The sequence below is a fragment of the Pseudopipra pipra genome, chromosome 17 (assembly GCF_036250125.1).
Source record: "Pseudopipra pipra isolate bDixPip1 chromosome 17, bDixPip1.hap1, whole genome shotgun sequence".
Classification (NCBI taxonomy): domain Eukaryota; kingdom Metazoa; phylum Chordata; class Aves; order Passeriformes; family Pipridae; genus Pseudopipra; species Pseudopipra pipra.
This window is the reverse complement of record NC_087565.1, coordinates 2518094-2540858: the sequence shown is the minus strand read 5'-3', so window position 1 is coordinate 2540858 and position 22765 is coordinate 2518094. Positions and strand designations below refer to the sequence as shown.

At 52.2% G+C, this 22765-nt stretch overlaps 1 protein-coding gene across 5 annotated transcripts; it reads right to left on the bottom strand.

The window, feature by feature from the left end:
- Nucleotides 1-17064: 17064 nt before the first annotated feature.
- Nucleotides 17065-22657, bottom strand: SLC35C2 (solute carrier family 35 member C2). Of its 5 annotated transcripts, none has more exons than XM_064673721.1 (9): nucleotides 22392-22657; nucleotides 22160-22310; nucleotides 20411-20474; nucleotides 20126-20198; nucleotides 19797-19965; nucleotides 19422-19505; nucleotides 18914-19089; nucleotides 18095-18224; nucleotides 17065-17952 (listed from the first exon to the last, which is right to left on the bottom strand). In XM_064673721.1, the coding sequence occupies exons 1-9, from the start codon at nucleotides 22506-22508 to the stop codon at nucleotides 17834-17836; spliced, it is 1083 nt and encodes a 360-aa protein (XP_064529791.1). In that variant the 5' UTR covers nucleotides 22509-22657; the 3' UTR covers nucleotides 17065-17833. The 5 variants fall into 5 exon arrangements, with proteins under 5 accessions (XP_064529791.1, XP_064529793.1, XP_064529792.1 ...); XM_064673723.1 differs by having other exon boundaries at nucleotides 19025-19089; XM_064673722.1 differs by lacking the exon at nucleotides 19422-19505.
- Between the last annotated feature and the right edge of the window lie 108 nt (nucleotides 22658-22765).

Sequence of the window (22765 nt, the reverse complement as noted above, 5' to 3'; positions counted from 1 at the left end):
GCCCCACACCTCTGCCTCGGGCCAGGCTGTGCAAAAAAGCAAGAGCGTCTGACAACAGGGTGGTGGGCACCCACTCAGCTCAGCCCTTCCCAGAAATTCCGTGGATAGCTTCAGGGGAAACAGGAGAGATGACAATGTCCTGGCTCAGTCTCAGTGGCTCCGCAGTCACAGGGCTTGACAACACCACAGGGAAGGTGTTCAGTCTGAGCTCCTTCCAGCCTGGTGGGCAGCTCTCCTTTAACCTCCACATGCTGCCAGTGGCACTTTGCAAATGGCTGTGGGGACAACAAAGAGCATCGATGGCGACAAGGACCGTGTCTGCCAGCAGATCCCTGCCCCCCGGTGTGCAGTGCCCCGGCACACCCCTACAGGGCCAGGGGAGGACTGCCCCTCACAGCAGCTGGGAGAAGTGGTGGCTTTAGAGTCTCGAGGGCCTTGTGCATCCTCTTGTTGCCGCCCCCCAGATCTCCATCCCCAGTGCTCTGGACCCAGACTGAGCTTTGTGTTTCCAGCCTCTTGCAATGCAGCTCAAGCTGCCTGAGCCAACTCAAATCTCAGGGCTCCCTGCCTGCTCCCACCTGCCTAACTGAGGGGAGAAAAGGGCTGGAGGTGCTGCCAGGGCTGCACCAGCCTGGCTTGGAGGGGGCAGCCCCCCACTCTGCAGGCAGAGCAGCAGCACCTCCCGCCTTGGCTGCACCTCCCGTGATGGTGGCGGCTGCCGGCACCTGCAGGGAACACGGATCACTCCTCAGAAGAGGAGCCAGATGGGAAAGGTCTGTGTGAGCCTGATAACGGCTGCTGCTTGGCTCCCCTCCCTGGCAGGCCTGCGTGGGGCACACAAGTGCCTGTGTCTGGGGCTCCAGGAAAAGGGGGGGCCGTGTGCCCCAAGGCCAGGCTGGCATCTCTGTCCTTGAGAGCCCTCAACACAGCTCCTCCTGCTAGAGCATGGAAGCGTGGAGTGAATGTTCAGCCCCACCATGAAGGACAGGCGGGAAGTGCATCCCCTCAGTGTGCTCAGACACTTGGCAGATGCTCCTCATGCCCTACGGTAAGCACAGAACTGGGTGCTGGGGCACAGAGTATGAAGCCAGCACCTCTCCCCTACCAGGGCTCCAGGAAATTGTCCTTGCCCTAAGGCTCACTGAAGGACATGGAGTGGCTGGCTCTGGGCCACCAATAAGTGTGGCTGGCTCTGGACCACTCAGGGCAGGACAGGAGCCAAAGGCCAGGCAGGTCCTTTGCTTGCACTCAGATGCCAGCAGAGAAGCTGTGGATGTGAGAGGTAAAGTCAGGTGACAGAGAAGAGCTGCTAGTGGCAGCAGTGCTGAAATTCACTATTGAACTACACTCTAAACTTATTTTTAAAGTTCTCTTTCCTCTGGAGATGTTGAAAACCAAGGGCCACGTAAGCTTGCCCCAGTTTTCTGCACAGCAATCAATAAGCCATCGTTGCATCAAACCAGGTAGACGTACCAACCCCAATTCATTCACCCTCCACCAGAGGCGCCTCAGCAAGCAAAGCAGCTCTTCACAGCTCAACACAGCACCAGAGCACAGCCAGGGCTTTTGCTCTTGCAAACTTCTCTGCACCCTTGTTATCAGCAAATCTGGAATCACCCTCCAGCCCTTGCGGGTAAGGAAGGAGGTGAGAGGGATCAGCAAGGCATTGCAAAATTGATTCTATTGCTATTTACACAGGAGTCCTTTGAAAGAACAAGGGGCTGCCCATGACCTCTCTTTCCCCCTGACAACACTGCCTGGGCCAGCAGTGCCCAGACTCTTGGGTGGTACTGCCCTTGGCTGCAGAGGCAGTACAGGCCTTTCCTTGGGCATCCTGGTGCTTTAGGGCCATGAACATCCCGGCTACCTGCTGGGACCCTCTCCACCTCTTTCTGGGCGACTGGGCTGCAGCTCCTGGCCAGGCTCCGTGGCAGGGGCTGTGCTCAGCTCCTGCTCTGCAGCACCATGGAGGGCAGGAGCAGAGCACCCTTCCCTGAGGACGGATGCAGGGGCCACTTCTGCACCAGCCAGAGAGGCTGTTCTCCCTGCCCAAGGCTGGTGCCTGGGTGCTGCAGCAACCCTGTGCTGACACCCAGACCCCAGCAGAGCTGTGAAGAGCAGCCTCCCCATCACTGCTGCACCGCCCATGGACCCTGCCCTTCACCAGTTCTTTGTGGCCTGGGGGTGCACAGATCCCAGCACCCCATCCCACCCCGGCTGCCGTCAGAACAAAGCCCTCTCCTGAGCAGGCTGGGCTGCCTTGCCTGTGACTAAATATTCAGAGGCACTGTGCACTAGCCCTTTGATCAGCAGTTTATCTCTCCATGCCACAAGTTTCCTGGAGCCTGGTGTTTCCGCCCCGTGCCCAGCCTAGGTCCCAGGAGCCTGGGAGACAGGTGTGAGGAATTAGCTACAGGGACTAATGCTCTGACAGCAACCAGCACCAAAAGCTGGGGACAGAGTGTAATGTTTATTACATTTGAAGCAAAGCAAACATGTGGCCTACTTATGTATCTGGAGAGAATTAATTGGGGAGCTCCACAAAGCAGCAGATTATAAATTAGAATAATTTTCACCAACTTCAGCCCATTCATCTTGTTTCACACCAGGCCTGTCAGCTCAGCCTGACGCGGCCGAGTGCAGCCCCAGCCCCAGCTGCTGTCTGCTGGCACAGGAGCACTGTCAGCAGGCAGCCCCAAGGGCACAGCATGCCAAACCCCATGGGAAGCGTGTGGGGTTGAGCTGAGGCACACACCTCAAATGGAAAGCAAACTCAGAGCCTGCAGAATGGCTCCAGAGGTGCTGAGTGCCACCAGCTGTCATCTTCAGGGGTATCCGGAGTGCTCTGCTCCAGGGGCTGGCTCCAGAGGCAGCAGAGATGCTGGGCACCTGCCTTGTGCTCCTCCATCCCCCTGCCCTTGCTGGCAGCCAGCAGAGTGGTGGGGGGCTGGCAGGGCTGTGCACACCCCTCCTCATGCTCCCCACCCTGGCTACAATTCCGGGTTAGGAACCAGGCTTTCCTCTTGTGACATAGTGGACAACCTCAGGCCAAGGTCAGGTGGAGAACCCTTGGCACAGCTTAGAGGTTGCTCCTGGGGACACCACCCATGATGTGGAGGTGCCTACCTGAGCTGTTGGGAGTGCAATGCTCCGCATGCCCGAGGCATTGGAGGCCTTGGATTCACACCTTGTGGAGGGGCAACAACCCCTTTGCAGACGGATTCCTGTGCAAGGAGCAGCAGGGCTCAAAAACTGCCAAAGTAGCTCATGCCTGAGGACCTCCAGACCCCAAAAACCAGAGCCCAGGAGGGGCCCCAGAGGGGCACATCAAAAAATGACCCCAAGGCATTTCAGGGGTTCTCTCGCGGAGTCAAAACACCCAGAGCAGCCACTGCCTCCCAGATGGTGAGATCTCACTGACATCTCTCAAGGCAGTGGATGAGAGTAACACTGATTTGGCCTGTACTTACTGATCCCAAAGTACCATATGGATGCTGGGATCATTTCACTCCAAAAGGTCACCTGCTGCCTTGCTGGAAGGAGTGTTAAAAGAGCCGGTGGAGATGGCTGGGCAGTGCTTGTAAAGGAGGATCCATCCCTGAAGATGCAGTTCAGGTCAGATCACTGCCACCATGACCTCAACTCCTGGCCCTCCATAGTGATCAGGAGTGGACAGAACCAGAAGTGAGATTAGAGCCTCGCAGCACCCACCTGTGCAAATGAGAGCACTCCTAAAAGGTGCCTGTAGGGCTCTAGACACAATCAAAATGGTTTCCACAGGGAGCAGCAAAAGTCTGGCCCAAGAGTCCTTCTAGCCTATATTGTGTCTCCAGAATGGCCAGGAGCAACTGCCTGGAGCATGCAGGAGCATGCTCTTCCTGACACTCTCCCAGACTCCAACAATTTTCCACTCAGAGAGACATGCACCAATTTATACCCAGTCTTTTCTGCAAAACTATCCACAAGCAGGATGCTGCCAGGGCTTCAGAGATGTATATAACCACCTTGTCTCAGTTGACAGGACTAGGAAAGCTTCATCCCATGGCAGGGACTCCCATCAACCTGTTTTTAGCAGCTGAAAAAACCTGCACTGACATAGGAGCTGACAGGCTCAGCAAGCCCCTCAGAGTCCACAGTGGCAATTTGGTGTGATCAGGGAGTGCAGAGCTCTCCAGGCACCCAAACCCAGATGCTGCACACCCCACACAGCAGATCCCATCCAGCTGCCTTGTCCCTCCAGGCTCTGGCTGTGTGGGCAGCCCAGGGCTTCCAGACAGGTACCAGGTGAGGTGGACCTGCCCCAGGTTGGTCCCACGTCAGAGCAGCACCTACCCCTTCCTTGCTGCTCTGTGTCAGCTGCAGCCCTTGCTCCACACCTGGCTGGCTGATAATTTGTGCCACAGAGTTTGTTCAAATGTCATTACTAATTAGTATAGAAATACTATTAGCAATGCTAATGTATTCCAAACAGTTCTGCACGTTGGCACCATGTGAAAGCAGTGCTGGGGCAGAGACCAAGGCAGCAAAGCCAGGCTTGGGCATGGACTGAGCTGAGCAGTGAAACAGCATTGTCTCCACCTCAGCACTGCTCTCCCTGGTATGGCAGTCAGGAAAAGTTGGACCAGGACAGATTTGTGCCTCTGTGTGTGTGTATGAGCACACACACGTGTGTGGTAGGGAATCATGACAACAGAAATGACCCAGCATGGGAATTTGAGGACAAGAGAGGGAAACTGAGAGAAAGGAACTGAGGTGGGGGCGGGGGGTAGCAATAATACTAAATGTAAAGAGGATGAATTATTTACTGCAATAAACAACTGTGAAGTCACTTACTCTGGCTCTGTGCATCCTAAACGGGGGCCACAGCGTTTCTCACATCTCCCTGGTGTGCTGAGTGATTTTTTTTGCAATTGGATGCATGAAGCTGGGGTAATCTTATAAGAGACTCCAGAAGATCAGTTTAGTATTGATCATGTGCTGAATTTAAAGGCTTTCCACATCCATCTGCTGCTGCTCCTCAGGTGACAGCCCAGCAGAGACCTGGGTGCTGCCTGCACCCCAGATCCACCTCATTCAGCTGCAGCCTGTGGCTGGGCCGATGTCCAGCAGCACAGGGGGGCCAAGGCATCACACCAGAGCTCAGTTTAGGAGTCAGCAGAGTCACACAGCTGCTCCCCACTGAGCCTTTTGATGAAGTCCCCCAGTGGATCAGTCTGCTGGTCACCAGGGCCAGCTGTGGATCATACCCACACCTAACAGGGGCAGCAACTGCCAGAGAGGGACAGGAGAGGGGCATGGGGTATGGAGATCAGTTTGCACAGACCAGCACTTAATGCCAATGCCCTGCACCAAGAATGACAGCACCTGGCACTGTCCCCAAGGAGATGCCAGCTGCCACAGCACCAAGACCTGTTCAGCACAGCCCTTGCCAGCTCTCACACAGGCACTGTCAGGAGCTGTTGCTTCCTGCACGGAGCAAAGAGTCAGCCTTGGGCATGGAAGAGGGGAGTCCAAGCACTTGGTGCTGCTCTGGATGCTCCAGACAGGATTATAAACTGAACAATCCCCCTGAGCCCCTCCTGTGTCAGGGTGGGATGTGAGCTTGGCTCAAGCCCAGACAGCTCCATCACAGGCTGACCCTGCCAGCACAAGCCTGGAAGAGCAACGACCCTGGGGAGACAGGGTGACAAGAACAGGCACACAGAGACAGAGCACAGGCAGGAATACACACGGAGCAGGACCTCTGCCTCCTGCTGTTTGCCTTGGACTCTGCAGGTCTTCCAGGCACACGACTGGAAAAGGTGAGCCCAGACTCCAGAGACAATGGCCTGGCAGCAGGACAGCTGCTGTGACATGCCCACAGATGTGACAGGAAGAGGGAATTCAGGCATTATGGGACTTTTAGGCATATTGCATCATGCTGAGGTTTTAGTTTGTCTTTTAATAAGACAAACTGTGGAACTGTGAAAGCTGCAAGCCGTGCTGTCCATAAGACAACCTGCTCTATGATGCTAAAATAGAAACTTTGGATGTGCTTTTTTTGCAAAACAATATGAGTTAAATATATGAGCCATCTACTGATTTACTGAAACAGGAGATGTGCAGGGTAGGAAAAATCCTGCTCTTCCAGGCCCATATTTACTCAACAAAAGACCTATATTCAAATAACTCTTAGAGTAGGTCACTGGCATACTCACAGAGGTTGAGTGGCTGAAAGCAAGGCTATAACATGAAGCTCTCTTAATCAGCAGAGAGAGCACATCAGGCGCTTCTTCAAAATTCCCAGGCAAAAATTAGAGTCAAAAAATCCATTTGGGAAAGCTGTCAACTGGGGTGAAGTGGGGCTGAGCCACTGCAGAGCTGCCCAGAGGTGGCAAAGTGCAGAGAGGCAGAACCCTTGACCCAGGGCAGGGCACAGTGAGGACCTCAGTGCACTGTACCTGGTAGGTTCTTAGATGCAGGTCTTAAATCTAGACACTCATAAGGCATCCAATTCTTTTGCTGGTGGTGTTGCTGCTTTTGCTTTGTTTTCAATAGCTGCAGCTAAACGTTTAACCTTTACATTGATGGAATGACCCAAACATGTTCTTCCAGGCTTGGCGGCAGCAAGGCTGTCTCACAGCGAGCAGAGCAAAGCCTTTGCTTTCAGCCTGGCAAATCAATGTGCTGTGTGTCTGGCAGACTTGCAGGTGTACCCTGCTCAGAACACATGGAAGGGTCTCAGAGGCAGGGTTAGACTGCCAGGTCTAACAGAGAGGTGGGCACAAACCTCCATCTTCTTGGCAAGCAGGAGAATAGCAGCTCAGTTTGGATTCCATGTAGATATTCCAGGCAGGAGGCTGGCCCTGGCTGTTGCTGTTCCATGCCTGTGGCTCTGCCAGCAGCTGAGGCACCTATTCATCACCCTAGAATTTCAGATGGCACAGAAAGAGTCACACGAGGGAGCAGCAAAGTAATCATGAGTTAATATGGTCCCAAGTTTTTTACTACTCTCAGAATATTCAATTGACAGCCCGGTACCAAAGGCCAGAAGTGTCACCTCTCAACAAGATGAAAGTGTCCAAGGCCAGGTTGGATGGGGCTTGAAGGAATCTGGTCTAGTGGAAAGTGTCCCTGCTCATGGCAGGGGGGCTGGAACAAGATGAGTTTGAAGGTCCCTTCTAACCCAAGCCATTCTGGGATTCTACGACCCCACAGACCTGCTGGTATCTGCCAGCACAGAGCTTGGGGCCACACAGACGTACCCAGACTGGTCCTGCACATGCTCCTACATGTGGGCACCGTGGTGTGTCACTCAGCCACGTGTGCCACGTGTGCTGGCACCCCCACACACACACCTGGCACAGTGTCCCAGCACCCGCACCCGCGGAGCCGCCACCACCGCTGCCTGCAGCACGAGTGCCTGGCAATTAAAGGAATGAAATGTTTATACAGGAATAAATCTCCGTTAATGAGGTGAATCCTGCCCTGACAGGCTCCGAGACAAAGCGAGGAACGGGGGGGAAGGGAGAAGGTTCAAATGGGCGCTGCTCCCAGCCAGCAGCCAGGCCTGGGGAGGGAAAGGGGAGCAAAGCCAGGTAGCTGGTTGGCTACATGCAGGAGCCACCAGTTGTTTGATTTCTCTTTCTGGTTCCCCCCACGTGGAGTCAGCAAGAGAGACCAGTCCCCTGGCTCAGGCTCAGGAGGTGTTTGAGTGGTTTCCTTCCCTGGGAAGGGGATTGTACTTGGTTTAAAGGTTTAGGAAGAGCAGAATCGATATGGACAGAGTGGGGACACGCTGCTTTGGGCCCTTCTACCTCGACAGCCTGTCCACAACAGTCCTTTCCAGAAGCTGTCAGCAGGGGCTATGCAGGAGGAAATCCCTATGCAGGTCATCCTTGCTCTCCTCCATCCCTCAGAAACACTGCACTAATCCCAGTCGCCTGCCTACACGGGAAGCCACGGAGACATAGAATCCAATTAGCTCGAAATCCTGCTCTGGCTCCCTTGCAGCATCTCCCTCTCACAGAGCCGTGGAGCTGCAGAGATAAACAGTGCATTAGGATTCCAGTGGGGTCTGGCAGGAAGGATGGCTTTGGAAGTGCAGCACCAGCCCCGGGAATGAGCGAGGCACCCATGCACCTTTCCTGAGCACCTCCCTCCACCTCTGCCTCACACCAGCCCTTCCTCCCTGCTCGTCCTGCAGCACCATTCCCTCAGCTGAGCCCGGCTGAGCAAGGTGGGAGCCGAGGGCTGAGGCTGGAGCAGAGCAGTCTCCAGGCTGGTGAACCCACCCCAGGGCCTTCATCTTCGCTGTGGGAGGAAAACTCTTTGGGGCTGAACAGCCTCCAGAGTCTCCTGGCTCCTGGGGGTGGCCAAGGTGGCATGAACACCAGTGCCAGGGCCCATCTCCTTACCAGGGCATCTCTGTACCCAGAGGTCCCTTCAGACCCAGCAGACACACGTCACCCTCAGCTCCCCTGTCCCTCCTCCAGCAGGGAGTGGCCCTGCATGGCTGGCTCTCCAGAGTGATCCAAGGGACAAAGCAGCTCCTGGCCCCACAGAGACAGTGGGAAAAGGGACTGAAACAGGCAATCCTTCCCTGGACAAGTTGAGCACAACCTTTAGCCAGGGCCAAGCAGAATGCAGGGTGTACCTGCTGCTGACTGTGCCAGGGTCTGGACCTGTGGCAATGAGTCTTCCAGGCCTGCTGCTTGCACTGCCAAGCCTGCTGTACTCACACTCTTCTTTGCACCCACAGTAAATTACCTGCTTTGCATTTTGCAGCAGCAACTTAACAGTATTAATTCATTGTGTTCTGTCTTTAACAAACACCATTATCATATCACCAGCCAGGATTATGCAAATCCTGCAAAAGGAATTATTTCTCTCCCCAAAGTCACCTTGATTTATCAGTTTTAACCCAAAATGAAATAATAAGTTGCTTTGGACAAACTGTTAAAACACATGACCACAGCCAGGGGGCCGTGATGGCCCCATAGGGCACCCTGCACATCCAGGCCAGGCACAGCTGGTGACCCTTTGCATCGACAGATGACACAGGGGTAGCTCTGTGCTGGCCTCCACTAAGTGCAGGTGGACCAGGACCAAGAGCTGGGGAAACAACCCCCTTGCAAAATACTCCTGGGAAAACTCCATGGGTCCATTCCCCAGGCACGGGGCTGTGGGGCAGGACTGAGGCTGTGCAGAAGTGTAGAGTCATAGAATCATTAAGGTTGGAAAAAACCTCCAAGATCATCGAGTCCTTTGACCAAACACTACCACATCAACTAAACCACAGCACTAAGTGCCCCACTGAGTCATTTCTTGGACACTTCCAGGGATGGTAACTCCACCACTTCCCTAGACAGTCCATTCCAGTGCAGGCAGGGCTGGCAACAATAAAACTTTCCAAAATTGCATAAAGGATTGCTCTGTCACTGCCATTGGTCTGCCCCCATCTGTGTCCCTCCTTTCCAGGCCACCATTGCAGGTTGAGCCTGTGTCACACGTAACACACTGGTGTGTCCTCCCATGCAGGTGTGGATGCTGTTGGGGATCAGTGAGCAAACCTGCATCCTAACTCCAGGAATGAGCTCTTTAGCAGAGCCCTCAAACAGCATAAAGCCTTTGGCCATAGTTTCCTTTCTGCAGAGATAAAGGCTCCCCCCCCTCTGATGTGGGTAGACCTGGCCACAGCTGCCCCTCAGCACATAAGGAAGCACTCTTGTGATTAAAGATAATGTTTTCCCCATTATTTGTCAGCAATTCATGTCAGTCCTTCATCAGAGGGCAAGAATAGCACCCTAGTAAGAAGGGAGGACTTCTCTTTCTCGGGGCAGACAGCAAGCCCCTGCAGCCCAAGCACAGCCTGCTCTTCCAAGAGGAACCAGGCCCTTGGCTAATGTTTTGCCCTGACAGCCAGCAATTACTTGATATGTTCCAGCTCAGTGCAGAGGGGCTATTCTGAAAGTGAGTTCTGCTTCAGATTCCATTAACCAAAGGTGGTAGCTCTGTAAGAGCAGCAAAAACTCTCCAATTAGTCCTAAATAATTTTTACTTTCAAACTCAATGTGTTTTGGCAGGTGAAGAACCAAGAGCAGCAACTGTGTGTAGGAGCAGCACCGTGACTGCAGGTTGGTGCACTGAAAAGCCATCAGGACACTCAGCACCTCTTGTGCTTATGGCTCACACTTGAACAAGAGATGGGAAATTCCTCCAAAAAAAAAAATACTGTGACAGAGACAAGGATTAAATCAGGCACTGGCAACCTATGGTAAAATACAGCTCAGTAAAAGAGTATTATCCCCAGCTGAATGCTGGAAAAAAGACATTTAAAGAAGTCCCTGCACTGTGCCTGGATACCCATCACTGGCACACCCACACCTGGGCTGTGCCCTGCAGTTTGCACCTTGAGAAAATGTTTGATCTGCCTTCAGCCTCACCTGCTCTGGGCCTGGGGAGCAATGAATCCCCCAGGTTCTGTGGGGACACAGCTGGGTGCAGACTGGCTGGTGCTTGTGGTGTGCCATGTTTCAAACCACAGAGACTGTGAGGATGAACCAAAAGAGCCACCTTGGCCATGCCAGGACGGAGCCTGAGTGCTGGTGGGAGAAATGCCTCCACCTGGCACAGCAAAGACCCAGAGTTCAGGCTGCCCATCGCCTCACAATCACTCTTGTTCCTGCTCTGACGTGTTCAAGGTCTCTCCTTGATCTATTCTAGCTCCCCTCATCTCCTCCTCTGCCTCCCACCTTCCCTGGTCCCAGCTCCTCATCACCAATGTTCGTTTCCAGTAGTGCCAATCTCTTCTGATCATTTCACACCTTCACTCATGCTTGTCCTAAACCAGGCTCTGCCAGGCCACCACTGTCCTTGCAAGGTCAGAGGAAAGGCTTGGGAAAAGGGACCAAATCCTTCTGGGCTTGAGAGTCCAAAGGATGAATCTTTGTCCACCGTCCAGCTGGGACAGTCCCTCTCCACAGACACAGACCCTCTCAGAGGGGTCTGCTCTGCTGAGGATGGGGACAAGGGAGGCCAGAGCCTGGGAAGGTGGGTGCAAAGCTAGAGCACAGGAGGGATGCAATGGCAAAGACCAAAACAGAGAAGGCAATTCAATTTTCAGAGGCTGTCCCACCAATTCAGCTCAGAGAGACGATAAGAAAACTATTTCCAGCGATAGGCACCCTAATCCCCAGCCATCCTGCATTTCCATTTTTGAGAGGCGCTATTTCCAACAGGGAGGCATTTTCCCATCTAGGTTTGCTAGAAGGGACAGCAATGGATTAAATGCCAATTTTTCCAGCACTGTTTAACTCCTTCTGTGCCTTCTCCTGCCACTCAGGCAAGTGGTGGATGTACAGGGCAGTGGAATGACTCCTGTGCTGTACCCCAGAGCAGCAGAACAGAGCTGGAGGCCTCTCCCAGGCTCTTCCCAGTGGCCTGCAGTCTGAATAGACGGGGAAGAGGGGAAAAACTGTCATGCATCGGCAGTGCAGGCAGAGCAGCTTAGACCAGGAATTTATTATTGCTCAAGGCAGGACTTAGACTCAACTGTGGCACGAGTCACGCAGCTACGTTTACATCCAGTGTCAAAACCGTTAGAGAGGTCCAAAGTGCTGCAAGACTGACTTAGAACTACATTTGCAAGAACACAGACACCTACAGAAAGAAGGAAGCAAACCATGCAGGGATGGCCATACCCCCCATGTGCCCCCATCCCCACAGTTTAGGCATTGTGGTGCATGTCCAGCCTCCAGCTCACCGGGGAGGAGAGAGGCAGGAGCAGCACAGATGCAGCAGAGTGCATTGGCTGGAGAGGGACTGAGTGGCACAGAAACACCTACAGAGCAGAGAGACTTAACATTCTGACTTAGCCTCTCCAAACCCCACCTTTGACGGCTCTTATGACCTGAATCAATGAGTTGTGTTGGAAAGGGGAGCCCCAGACAGCTGCTTCCTCACAAACCGATGAGGCCCCTGGTGCTGAGCTTGCAGGAGGGAGCACTAGTCACCCTGTAGCCAGAGCTCTCCCACCACTCTGCATGGTTCCAGCACCAACCACAACTGTCTATTCATCACCCACTAAACAAATGGAAATTTAAGGGCTCGTGACTCTAAAACACAGAAGACAATTCCCTGTGCACTTTTACGGTGCTGTAATTTACTGGATCAGAAATGATGAATGGCAGCAGGAGGGGGCTGGGCCCAGCATACTGGGGAAGAGCTGATGCAGTGGAAGCCAAAAAGAGAGACATACAGCCGAGGGGAGAGACCGGGAAAGCTCCCAGGATTGCGGGTGGGGGAACACCACTATCTACAAAGACCAATTCCCTCCCATACCTTGCTGCCCCACCGTTCAGTCTGGAGTTGCAGTAAAGGCTTCTATAAGAAACATCGACATGGGGAAGAAGGGAGAGGAGCAGTGTGCCAGCCACGCCCGCGCTGAGCTCCCGAGAGCCACAGCCCCACGCTTTCCGGGCAGCCCTTGCTGGTTGCTTTGCAGATTCAAGGCACAAGAAAGAAATGCAAAAAAAAAAAAAAATGCTTCATCCCTGGGGAAAGAGGAGCACCTGGTGGAAAGACAGAGAGTAAACGTGAGCACTACGGCTCCTCCCCCATGTAATCTCCCAGCTCTGGAGTTTGAGCTGCATTCAGCAGTAATTGAAACCAGGCTCTTTAACACAGGTGCCAATTACCGCCTGTTAATGCAAAGAGCTCTGATAGATAAAGCAATTACCCAGCTCTGCAAGGCTGGAGAGGACAAAATGAGATGGAAGGGCTACTTATGCTAGTGTGGGTCTTGCAGGACAGCTCTCTGCTCCAGCAAACCCTCTTGCAGTGTTAGACTGGGCAAGTTCTTGCCCTCTGGCTGCATACCTGCATCTTCAGGTGACCTGCCCTTGCCACAAAAAAGGGAGTGATTTCTTGAGGTGCATGAGGTAAAGAATTGCCAGCAGGTCAAGGGAGAGGATCCTTTCCTGTATTCAGCACTGGTGAGGGCACAGCTGGAGTGCTGTGCCCAGAGCTGGGATCACCACTACAAGAGACATGGACATGCTGGAGAGAGAGACCAGCAAAGGGCCACGGAGATTATGAAGGGCCTGGGAGCACCTCACACACAGGGAAAGGCTGACAGAGCTGGGACTGTTCAGCCTGAAGAAGAGAAGACTTGTCAATGTATATAAATACCTGCCAGGAGGGTGGAAAGAGGATGAAACCAGGCTCTTTTCAGTGGTGCCCAGGGACAGGACCAGGGGCAACAGGCACAAACTGAAACACAGGAGGTTCCCTCTGAACACCAGGAACCACCTTTTCCCCATGAGGGTGACCGAGCCCTGGCACAGGGTGCCCAGAGAGGTTGTGGAGTCTCCATCCTTGGAGAAATTCAAAGCCATCTGGACACGTTCCTGGGCAGCAGCTCTGGGTGGCCCTGCTTGAGCAGGGGCTTGGAGAAGATGACCTCAGAGGTCCCTTCCAACCTCAGTCATTCTGTGATGGAGATCTCCAACCATTCACTTTTCTTGTTTTCTGCTGTTTCTCCACCCTTCTTGGCCAGCTGCCTTTTCCCCTCTCCTCTGCTCAAACCCCTCTCCTTTCATTGCCTTTCTAGGGGTCATGTGGCAGTGTGGAAGGTGGCTGATGGAAGTGTCACAGTGATGGGGAGAAGACAACAGTAGGTGCAATTCCTAGAAAAAACCTGCATAGATGCAAGGCTGTGAACATGAAAATCTGCATACCACAATGATGAAAAAAAGAAGAGCCTCAGTGCAGATGCAGGGGTATGGAGTCAGGGGCAGTTACTTGCCACTGCAAAGACTGCAGATGAATGTGAGCCCCTTTACAGCCCCAGGCTGGTGGTAACCAGCCTTCTACCCATCTGCACCCAAGCTCCCCCTTCCCCACCTCACAAGGCACCAACCACAAACCTCATAATACAAACTACTGAGATGTTCAGCTGACACAAGAAATGAAGCACATCTTGAGGCAGCCCTACTGCTGGGCACCAGGCCCCGTGTTGCTGCTCTGCCTGGCTACTCCTGTGTGTTTTGGAAATAGCCTGGCTTCCCCACAGTAACTCGCTGATGTTACATACCTTGTTTGCTGGGCAGAGAACCAGAGGAGTGCAGAGGGGTCTGCAGGGACACTTTCTCCTTGCCCTCAGGATGTTTATGGTATTGAAATTTTAGCAGGAAGCCAAGCATCTGTTCTTCAAATAACGAGGCCTCCCAGGAGAATGGGTATAGAGGCAGAATCATCACACATGTAAACACCTGGTCTTACAGGCAGGAACAGAGTTTGCGGAAGGAGAGCAGCACCTCTGAGACTCGTTCAGCTTTGCTTCCGCTGGTTAATGAGTTCAAACACCATCAATATTCAGTGGCAGCCCCGCACTCCCTGGGTATGGCTGTGTGTCAGTGCGTGGGCTGGCACAGACAGGGAAGGTCTGGGCAGCACAAACACGTGTGTGCCCTCCCCAGCACTGTAGTGCTCCAGAACAGCCCAGAACATTCAGCCTTCACACACCTCCCTTGATGAAAGGGGGGGCCAGAACCAAAAACTGTGGCACACAAATGATTGTCTGTACAGAAAATGACTTCTCCCACCCCCTAAAGTGGCTCCTGACTCAGGGCTTGCCAGAAAATGGTCTGCATGACCCGTGAGCTTCACCACCCCTCTCAGATGGCCACAGAGACCACAGTGTGGCACAAAGAGATCTTTTAAGGGCAGGAGACATGGCCCTGTGCCTGCACACACAATTAGGTTTCCCCAGTGTTTCCAGTCCCAAGCCTACTGCATCAATCCAAGCCCCACACAGCTTCAGCAACACCAAGAAGCCTTGACTACCTCTGGCCAAGGAGCTGCAAAGCCACCCAGGGCTATTTCCAGGGGCAAACAGAATCTACTGGTACTCCCAGCTCCCACTACCATCCCCTGTACTTCTGTCCTGTCTCCTCAGCAGATTCCAGCCCTACCTCTTCATGCCTACAGTCTGCACTTCAACACTATCAACTACAAGACTGTGCCTTTTCATTTTCTTTGTGTGATTTCTGCAGCACTCCTGCCTTCTCCTCCGAGTCCTTCATCTTTGCCTGTTTTTCCATTTTTGGCATTTTCAATGCACAGTAGATGTTTTTCTTTAGACAAAAGAGGGTGGACAGGGGTTCCTTCTTCCTTTCATTAAACGTTAGTGCCCACTCAAGCAAGATGGACAGTATCCAACAGACGAGCTGTGCTGCTGCTCTAACACTGCTGCACTGCCCTGCACCAGCAGTCCCACCCAACCCCTCCCAAGGTTACCAACAACTCTGCCATGTTCTCTAGAAGTCACCCAGCACTGCTGCCAAGCAAGACCACATCCAGGTGTAGAGTGACTCAGCTTGGAGGCAGGACTACAGCAAGTGTGAGGACGAGGCCTCCCTTACCTTTTCCACGAACTGACTCCAGCTGGAAGGTAGTGACCTCTCACATAGGACCCACCTCATCAGCCCTTGAGGGTTCTGGGAGAGGAGCCAGGCAACATATGCACAGAAAGGAGCCCCACACCATGCCCCACTGGAGTTGCCTAGAGAGGAACACTGCCATTTTCCCAAAGAATCTCAAAGCTTTTACCCCTTCCTGCCAGTTCCCACGTGGACCCCTGCCACAGCCTTTTTATGTTGCTCACTGATCTACACTAAACCTGCTGCTTGCACTAGTTGAGCCTGCAAGGTCAGGTGCACCTCGTTGCAGGCAATCAAGATTTGCTCCAAGAGCTCCAGGACAGAGCTGCAGTTCTAGGGCATCACCTCTGTCTTAAAAAGGAAACAAGATTGGAAGCAAAGAGACTGCAGGGCTCTACAGTTCACAAGCAGTCAGATTTCATCTTCAAGCACCGTACCTGGTGCAAACTCTGGCTTGGGAACAAAGTTGCCTTTACCGGTGGCATTTATAGGGACCTGAAATCCCAGCCCGAGATTCCACCCCATCCTTCTACACTAGAAGGATGCCTGGGGTTCAGTTCTAGGAGAGTAGAAGGGGAACTGCAAAAAGCAGCTGTGATATGGCTGAACACAGATCACATGCAGAAAGCACCACTGCCCCACAACAAGTAGAGTATTTCATGCTTGGGGCTCACACCTATTGGTGGAATAAACAGGGTGAATCCTGCTGGAAGCATCACAAGTCCCAGCTACTGGAAAATCCAGCTAGAGACACGCCAAGCCATTCTCAGCTCCAGGCATTCCACTTGATGCACAGAATACCTTGGTGTTGCCAACCTGGCATGGAAGTGCTGGTTCAGTAGCTTTACATGAGGAAGCTGCACCACCTGCTGTCTGCTCTGGAGTCAGTTACCAGAACATCATCAAAGATGATCACTAATAACAAAACTTTTCTTCTTCAGAACCGTTTTTTTTTTTTTTTTTTTTTTGCAGGACATGCTCTTGATTAAAGTCATCAAGAGTTCATATCTGAAAACTATGAAGCAAGATTACAGAGGAACAGCCTAGTCAAAATGGTTCAGGTCTCAAACAGAATACGAGGAGTTCCCTTTTAACACCCAGCTCCTGTCAGGAGAAAGATCACACTGTTATCCCTTGGGGGAGCTCTCTTAAGTTATTTCCACTCCAAAAACTACAAAAGTTAGCACTGAACAAAACTTTCAAAGAGGCGAAAATTCCGCCATGCAAAAAACCAGCCACCTGCCCAATGTCACTTGAGGCTTAGCAGAAAGGAAAAAGAGCCATCTCAAATCCTGCACTACCCCTCTTTCCTGGACAAGGCTGCAGCATTAACTGATCCAATCCAGCGTGGCAAAGAAGGAAGATTCTTACAAAAGCCATAATATTAAAAGTCTTCCTAGGATACATGAAAGCAGACAAGTCAGTATGCTCACTTGGCTGGCATAAATATGAGAGGCTGCAGGAAGTTTTAGTTCTAGAGATCAATGATCCTATTCATGGGCAAGTGTTTTGTTTGCCAGGCCTCAGAAACAATTTGGCATGCAGCAGCAAGGTCAGTGAAGCTCTAAAAGGAAAGGAGTTCAGAAGACAAATGACCTCTGCTTCATGAAGCGTAGGTACATAGTGCACAGACAAAAGGGAATCAGAAAAACAGTTTATTTAAAAAACAAAAAATCCCCCTCTCAAAACCCCACGTACTTTCTGATAAGCTTATTGCTCAAGTTAGGCCTCCTGTGACACAGCTCTCTCACCCCTTGGCCTGTAGCACCAGAGGTACTCCTGCATCCCCATCCTGCCTCCAACCAACATCACTTGGCAGGTTCAATTGGTCCCAAATACCAGCATTTAATCCTCTCCTTACTATGCACACAGAACGTGGAGGTCACCAGGCACAAAGGGTCCTTCTCACTGGGACAACCCTAAGGATTTATACAGTCATCTGCTCCCACCAGGACGGAAGTTCCTATTTTGTAGAAACATTTAAAAAAAAAAGGGGGGGGGGAAGGTATATCTACCTTCTCTTTTGAAGCCAAAGCCTAAAACAGTAAAATCATCCCTGAACCACTCAGCCTGCAGTCCAGGTATGTCCACACTCATTCTACAGCCCATGGTCTACACTCTCAGTATTCAGCCTTCAGGATCTCCTAACAGACTTGCTGGAGCATTTCTGTGTCTCACGGGCTGTTCCACGTCCACTGAACCAGGGCTTGTCTTCAAAGTTCCTGTGAAAGGAATTTTGCCTGTTTCTTGTGCAGCATTTACAGATTCACACTGTAGCAGAGCAGCAGAATTCTCTCACTAGGCCCTGGCTCTCCTTTGGGTGGTCACAGAGACTTTTGGACTTTCCTCCTAGATAGATATCAGGCAGATTTGGTAAGAACAGAGCAAGAGACTTTGTGCTTCATGTTCAGTCACTGTTGTGGGGTTTCAACATCCTCTTCCTCCTTGTCCCCATGTTCAGTGCGGTGCAGCAGCAGCTCCAGGTCAGGGTCAGAGTTGGCCTCTTTGTGTGGCTCCAGTGTTTTGTCACCTGTGTGCAGACAGCCTGTTTAGTGACAAACTTGGAGCACACACCAAACCTGGCGCTGGCAAAGGAGCTGGAACCAGACACAGCTCCAAGTGAAGCTATGAGAAAGCCCACAAAGAAACACAAAGTGATTTAAAACAATGACCTTTGGAATTCACGGCTTTGAGAACGACATGAAGGGAGATTCCCGACAGGCAGACAGCAAAGCCCAGCCAGTTCAAGAGACTGAGGCGGTCTCCCAGCAAATGTGTGGCGAGGAATAAAATGCAGATTTCCTGTGGAAACAAAAAAACATGACAAGTGGCAGGGCAGGACCTGAGGAGATATGCACGAGATGTTTTACAGCTGCAGCCCAGATCAAGATGCCAGGCTGCTAAATTTCCATCAGCACATTCTTTCATGCACACGGAGTTCTAAAAACAGTTCTTGGGAACAAACAACCTGTCAAACTGGGATGTGGGATTTTAAGTCATCTGACTGCATAGCTTGGTTACAGAGGAATCTTCCAACTTCTGAACCAGACAGATTTCACATGTCGGAGTTCAGCTCAAAAGTATGTGTGCTGGACTCCTAGCAGGAGGGGAGGATGTGCCAAACTAGATTACAGAGATAGCTCAAACCAGTGGTTTGTTCACATACAGGTCTGATGCAAGAGCTTGCCCTTCTCACCCCTCCTCCCTTCCGCACCATCCACTGCTCATGAGGCCCACGTGTTTTAGTCTATCCCACATCACAAGAGACTTTGGTCACTAATGGTATTTTTTATAGAACAGCCACTAGTCTCTGGCCCTTTGCTGTCAGGGACTTCACTGCAGAGACTGAAAGGCAAAGCATCAAGCTCCTGTGCGAGGAGAACAAAAATAACAATCATTTCTAAGTATCTAAAGGAATTCCCATCACATAAGGCCCAATAGGGATGACTCAGTACTTGCCTTCTAGTATTAGCACAGGAACCATGCCTTACCTTAAAAATGCCAGCAATGGAAAGGGTGAGGCTAGATGTTCTGGAAACCAAGAGGAACTCAGAAAAGCCTAGACCAAAGGCAAGAATTCCACCCAAGAACAGCTTCCCTACCAGAGAGAACAGCATTCCTGCTTCATGGAAACGGAAGAGCTTCTCTGATATGGACAAAGGCAGGCCTAGGAACAAGACAGTGAGTAGCAGAATACCTTCCCCAACTCCCAGGATTCCTTTCAACAAGATGGATGGGGGTGGGCTGCTCACATTCCAGTATCAGGAGGATGTGGAGCCAGTTCTTCACAGCCCTTATTTCCACAAGTGTGGCAGGCTACTATTCCTACGCACTCTTTAATGATTTGCCAGCATAAGGTAATTCCAGATCTCTAACTGCTTTGTAAAGTTCACAGCTGTTGACTTATCTAAATGAATCATCTCAAAACACCAAACTGCTAAGCAGTCTCCCCAACCACTCTATAAAGCTATCCCTGCTTTCTCTAATTAACTCACGCACCCTCAAACACCGCAAAGAGTGGGAAGAGCCCCAGGAACATGAGCGGCTGCAGGTGAAACATGATATCAATGGGATTCTGGAGCCCTGAAAGAGGAGAATCAATAACAGACCAGGTAGCAACAAGCCAGGGAATAAAATAGCTCCCAGAGCCTTTATTAGCACCATTCCTAGACACACACCTTGTTTGTGATGCCCACACCTGTGCTGCTGCAGACACCAAGCCACCTTCATCACCCATCAACAGATAACCCCTGCCCCAGGTTTCAAACACCTTCCCTTACAGGAGATGTTTTGTTTCTGCAGCGAGGGCTACCACCTCCTTATTCCCCTCCCCATTACCAGCACCACCACCCCCTTTCCTAACACCCTACGTACCCAGCTCAGCCTTCTGCATAAGTATCTGTGTGAGAGTCCAGCGGATGCCCCCAAGGAAAGAGGCACAGAGCACCAGGATGAACCCCTGTGCGTTGAACTGGGTGGACTTGTAGGTGAACATGAAGAGTCCCCCAGCAATGAGCAGAACCACCAGGAGCAACGTCACTCTCTGCGTGAGATCAAACACAACAGAGACACACAACCTCTTGCTTTTCAGATTCATCCACATAACTGCATTCTCCCTCTACTTACATGTTTCCTGTGCATGTACTGCCTATTTCCCCGGGCCTGACCTTCTCCCTCCCTAAAGCATTGTGTGGCATCCTTACCATTTCCTCCAGCTTGAAGAGCAGTGAAAAAAGCAGGATGAAGAGAATAGCAGAGGATTTGGTCATCGTGTAGCTGTAAGAACCAAAATACACTGTCAGTCCCCTCCAGCGTAGTCTTTCCCATCAAAATACTATTAGAAACCAATCACCCACTTCTACATTGCTACCAACAAGCTATCACAGACCCTGTGTGCTGACCCCACCGAGTCAAATACCTATTCAAGAAACAGAGCCTGACAAAGCACTTTTCAAACCCCACCCAGGCAAGGTGATGTTTGTACTCACAGGGAGACAGTGACATACAGGAAGCTCCAGTTACTCAGCCCAATATCCAAGGAAGTTGACAGAGCTGAAGAATCAATGAAAAAATCCTGATGTTAACTGTCATCCACTACCTAAAAAAACCCACCACAAAACCCTGCTAACTTGACCAAAAACACAGAGATCAGAGCAGAACCAGGGGGAAAAAAAAAAAGTTTTCCTCATGTTAACTCTTCAGTACCAACATAGCTCAGATATTCTCAGCTCTTTATGTTTCTGTTTTGCTCCCTGTGATTTACGTTGGGCTCAGCACTGCACTCACTGAACAAGCACTGTTAAAAAGCCAGAAATAACTCTTGCCCTCTCTGTGACTGAAAGCCATCACAGATTTGCATAAAGTCTTTTTTGAATGTATCAGAACGTGGTAACTGGTAAGTCTGAGGGCCACTGCAAGAAGCCTGAAGAAGCAACAATCCTTAGCACACACTCTTAACTCTGGGTGCAGCATTTGTTACAGTCTATAATCCCTTGTACATAAGTTTCCTACCACAGGAAACAGTTTTGCTGATCCAGGGGCAGGCTATGCTGAAAGGTAATATTGCTGCAGACGTGGAGAAAGCATTTTTCAAGAAACCATGGGGCATTTTATGTAAGGCATTGCAAACCTTGCCAGAGATCTTAGACCAGATGCTGTTCTGTGGGAGCCAACATAACATACAGCCAAAGAACTGCAGAAGTAGTTACAGTTCTGTGCTCTGAGTAGGAGTTTCGCTCCTTGGTCTCAGCTACAGTTCTGTGTGCCACATATGATGAACTTCTCTATCAGGCTCCAACCTGAGAAAGCTGCTGAAATAACATAAATGCATGGCTTGATACCAATGTTAAAGAGAAAATGTTACTTGCAAAAACAACTTACTGAGGTATTGTAGAAGATTCTCATTATTTGCTCTGATGTGCCAGTGGCTCCTTCACAAAGATGGCCTTTGTTCTGTGTGGCCTCTCCCTGCACTAACACTTCTTTGTAATGAGCAATGAAGGTAGCACACCTCAAGCTAAAGCTCCAGGTAGCACCTACACCTGCCCTGCACCTGGTAGGGAAACACAGGGCCTGGAGAGACAGCTGCACCCCCCGGCTCACCCTGTACCAGGGGACTGGCCCTGACCATCCCAGGACAACAAATGGCTCCAGAAGTGGTCAGAGTGCAGTGGGAAACCCTGAGCAGCTGCTTGGAATATGCTGAGTTGGAAGGGATCCATCAGGATCAGAGTCCAACTCCTGGCCCTGCACAGGACACCGCAAGAGTCACATCATGTGCCTGAGAGCATTGTCCAAATGCTTCTTGAACTCAGACAGGCTTGGGGCTGTGACCACTTCCCTTGTTAGCCTGTTGTAGTACCCAACCACCCTCTGGGTAAAAAGCCTTTTGCTGATATCCAACCTAAACCTCCCTTTACTCAGCTCCATGCTGTTTCATTGAGTCCTGTCACTGGTCATGAGAGTGAAGAGATCGGTACTTGCCCCTCTGCTTCCCTTCATGAGAATGTTGAAGACCACAATGAGGTCTCTCCTCAATCTCCACTTCTCCAGGCTGAACAAGCCAAGTGCCCTCAGCTGCTCCTCATAAACCTTAATCCCAGACCTTTCACCATCCTCGTGGCCCTCCTCTGGACGCTCTCCAACAGCTTAACGCCTTTTTTTTTTTTTTTTTTTAATATTGTGGTGTGCCCAAAACTCATCGCCCCCGGCCCCCTTCCCCTCCCCTCCATCCGTACCTGCGGGGGCCGCCCGGCGCAGACAGTCGGCCCAGGACAGCGCTGCCCGCGGGCGGCCGGAGCGGCACCGCGCCAGGGCTCGGGCGAGCGCCGCCAGAGCGAAGATGAGCAGCAGGTGCAGCAGAGTGACGAGCAGCGGGAACGGGAAGCTCTGCGGGACCGAGAGCCGCTGTCACCGCCGCCCTCCCGCCGCCGCCGCCCCGCGCCGCCCGCCCCGCCACCCCCACGGCACCTTCATCAGCCACTTGTTGTAGAAGGTGATGCCGATGGAGAAGCCGTAGTAGAGCAGCACCAGCGGCGCCGCCAGCGCCGCCCGCCCCAGGGCCGCGCCGCCCGCCCCCGCCGCCATGCGCCCGGCACCGCGCCGGGAGGGACGGGCAGGAGGAGGAGGAAGGAGCGGGGATGGGGAGGATGGGGGATGCCGGTGAGGGGTCGGCGGCGGCGGGGCAGCGCAGGGCAGGGCAGGGCAGGGCAGGGCAGGGGGCGGCGATGCCGAGCGGGCCGTGCCGCGGGGGAAGCGGGGCCGCCGCTGACGTTGCCGGGCGGGGCGGGCGGACGGGCCGGGCCCGAGCGGGGCGGGCGCGCCGCGGTGACGCTCCGCGCAGG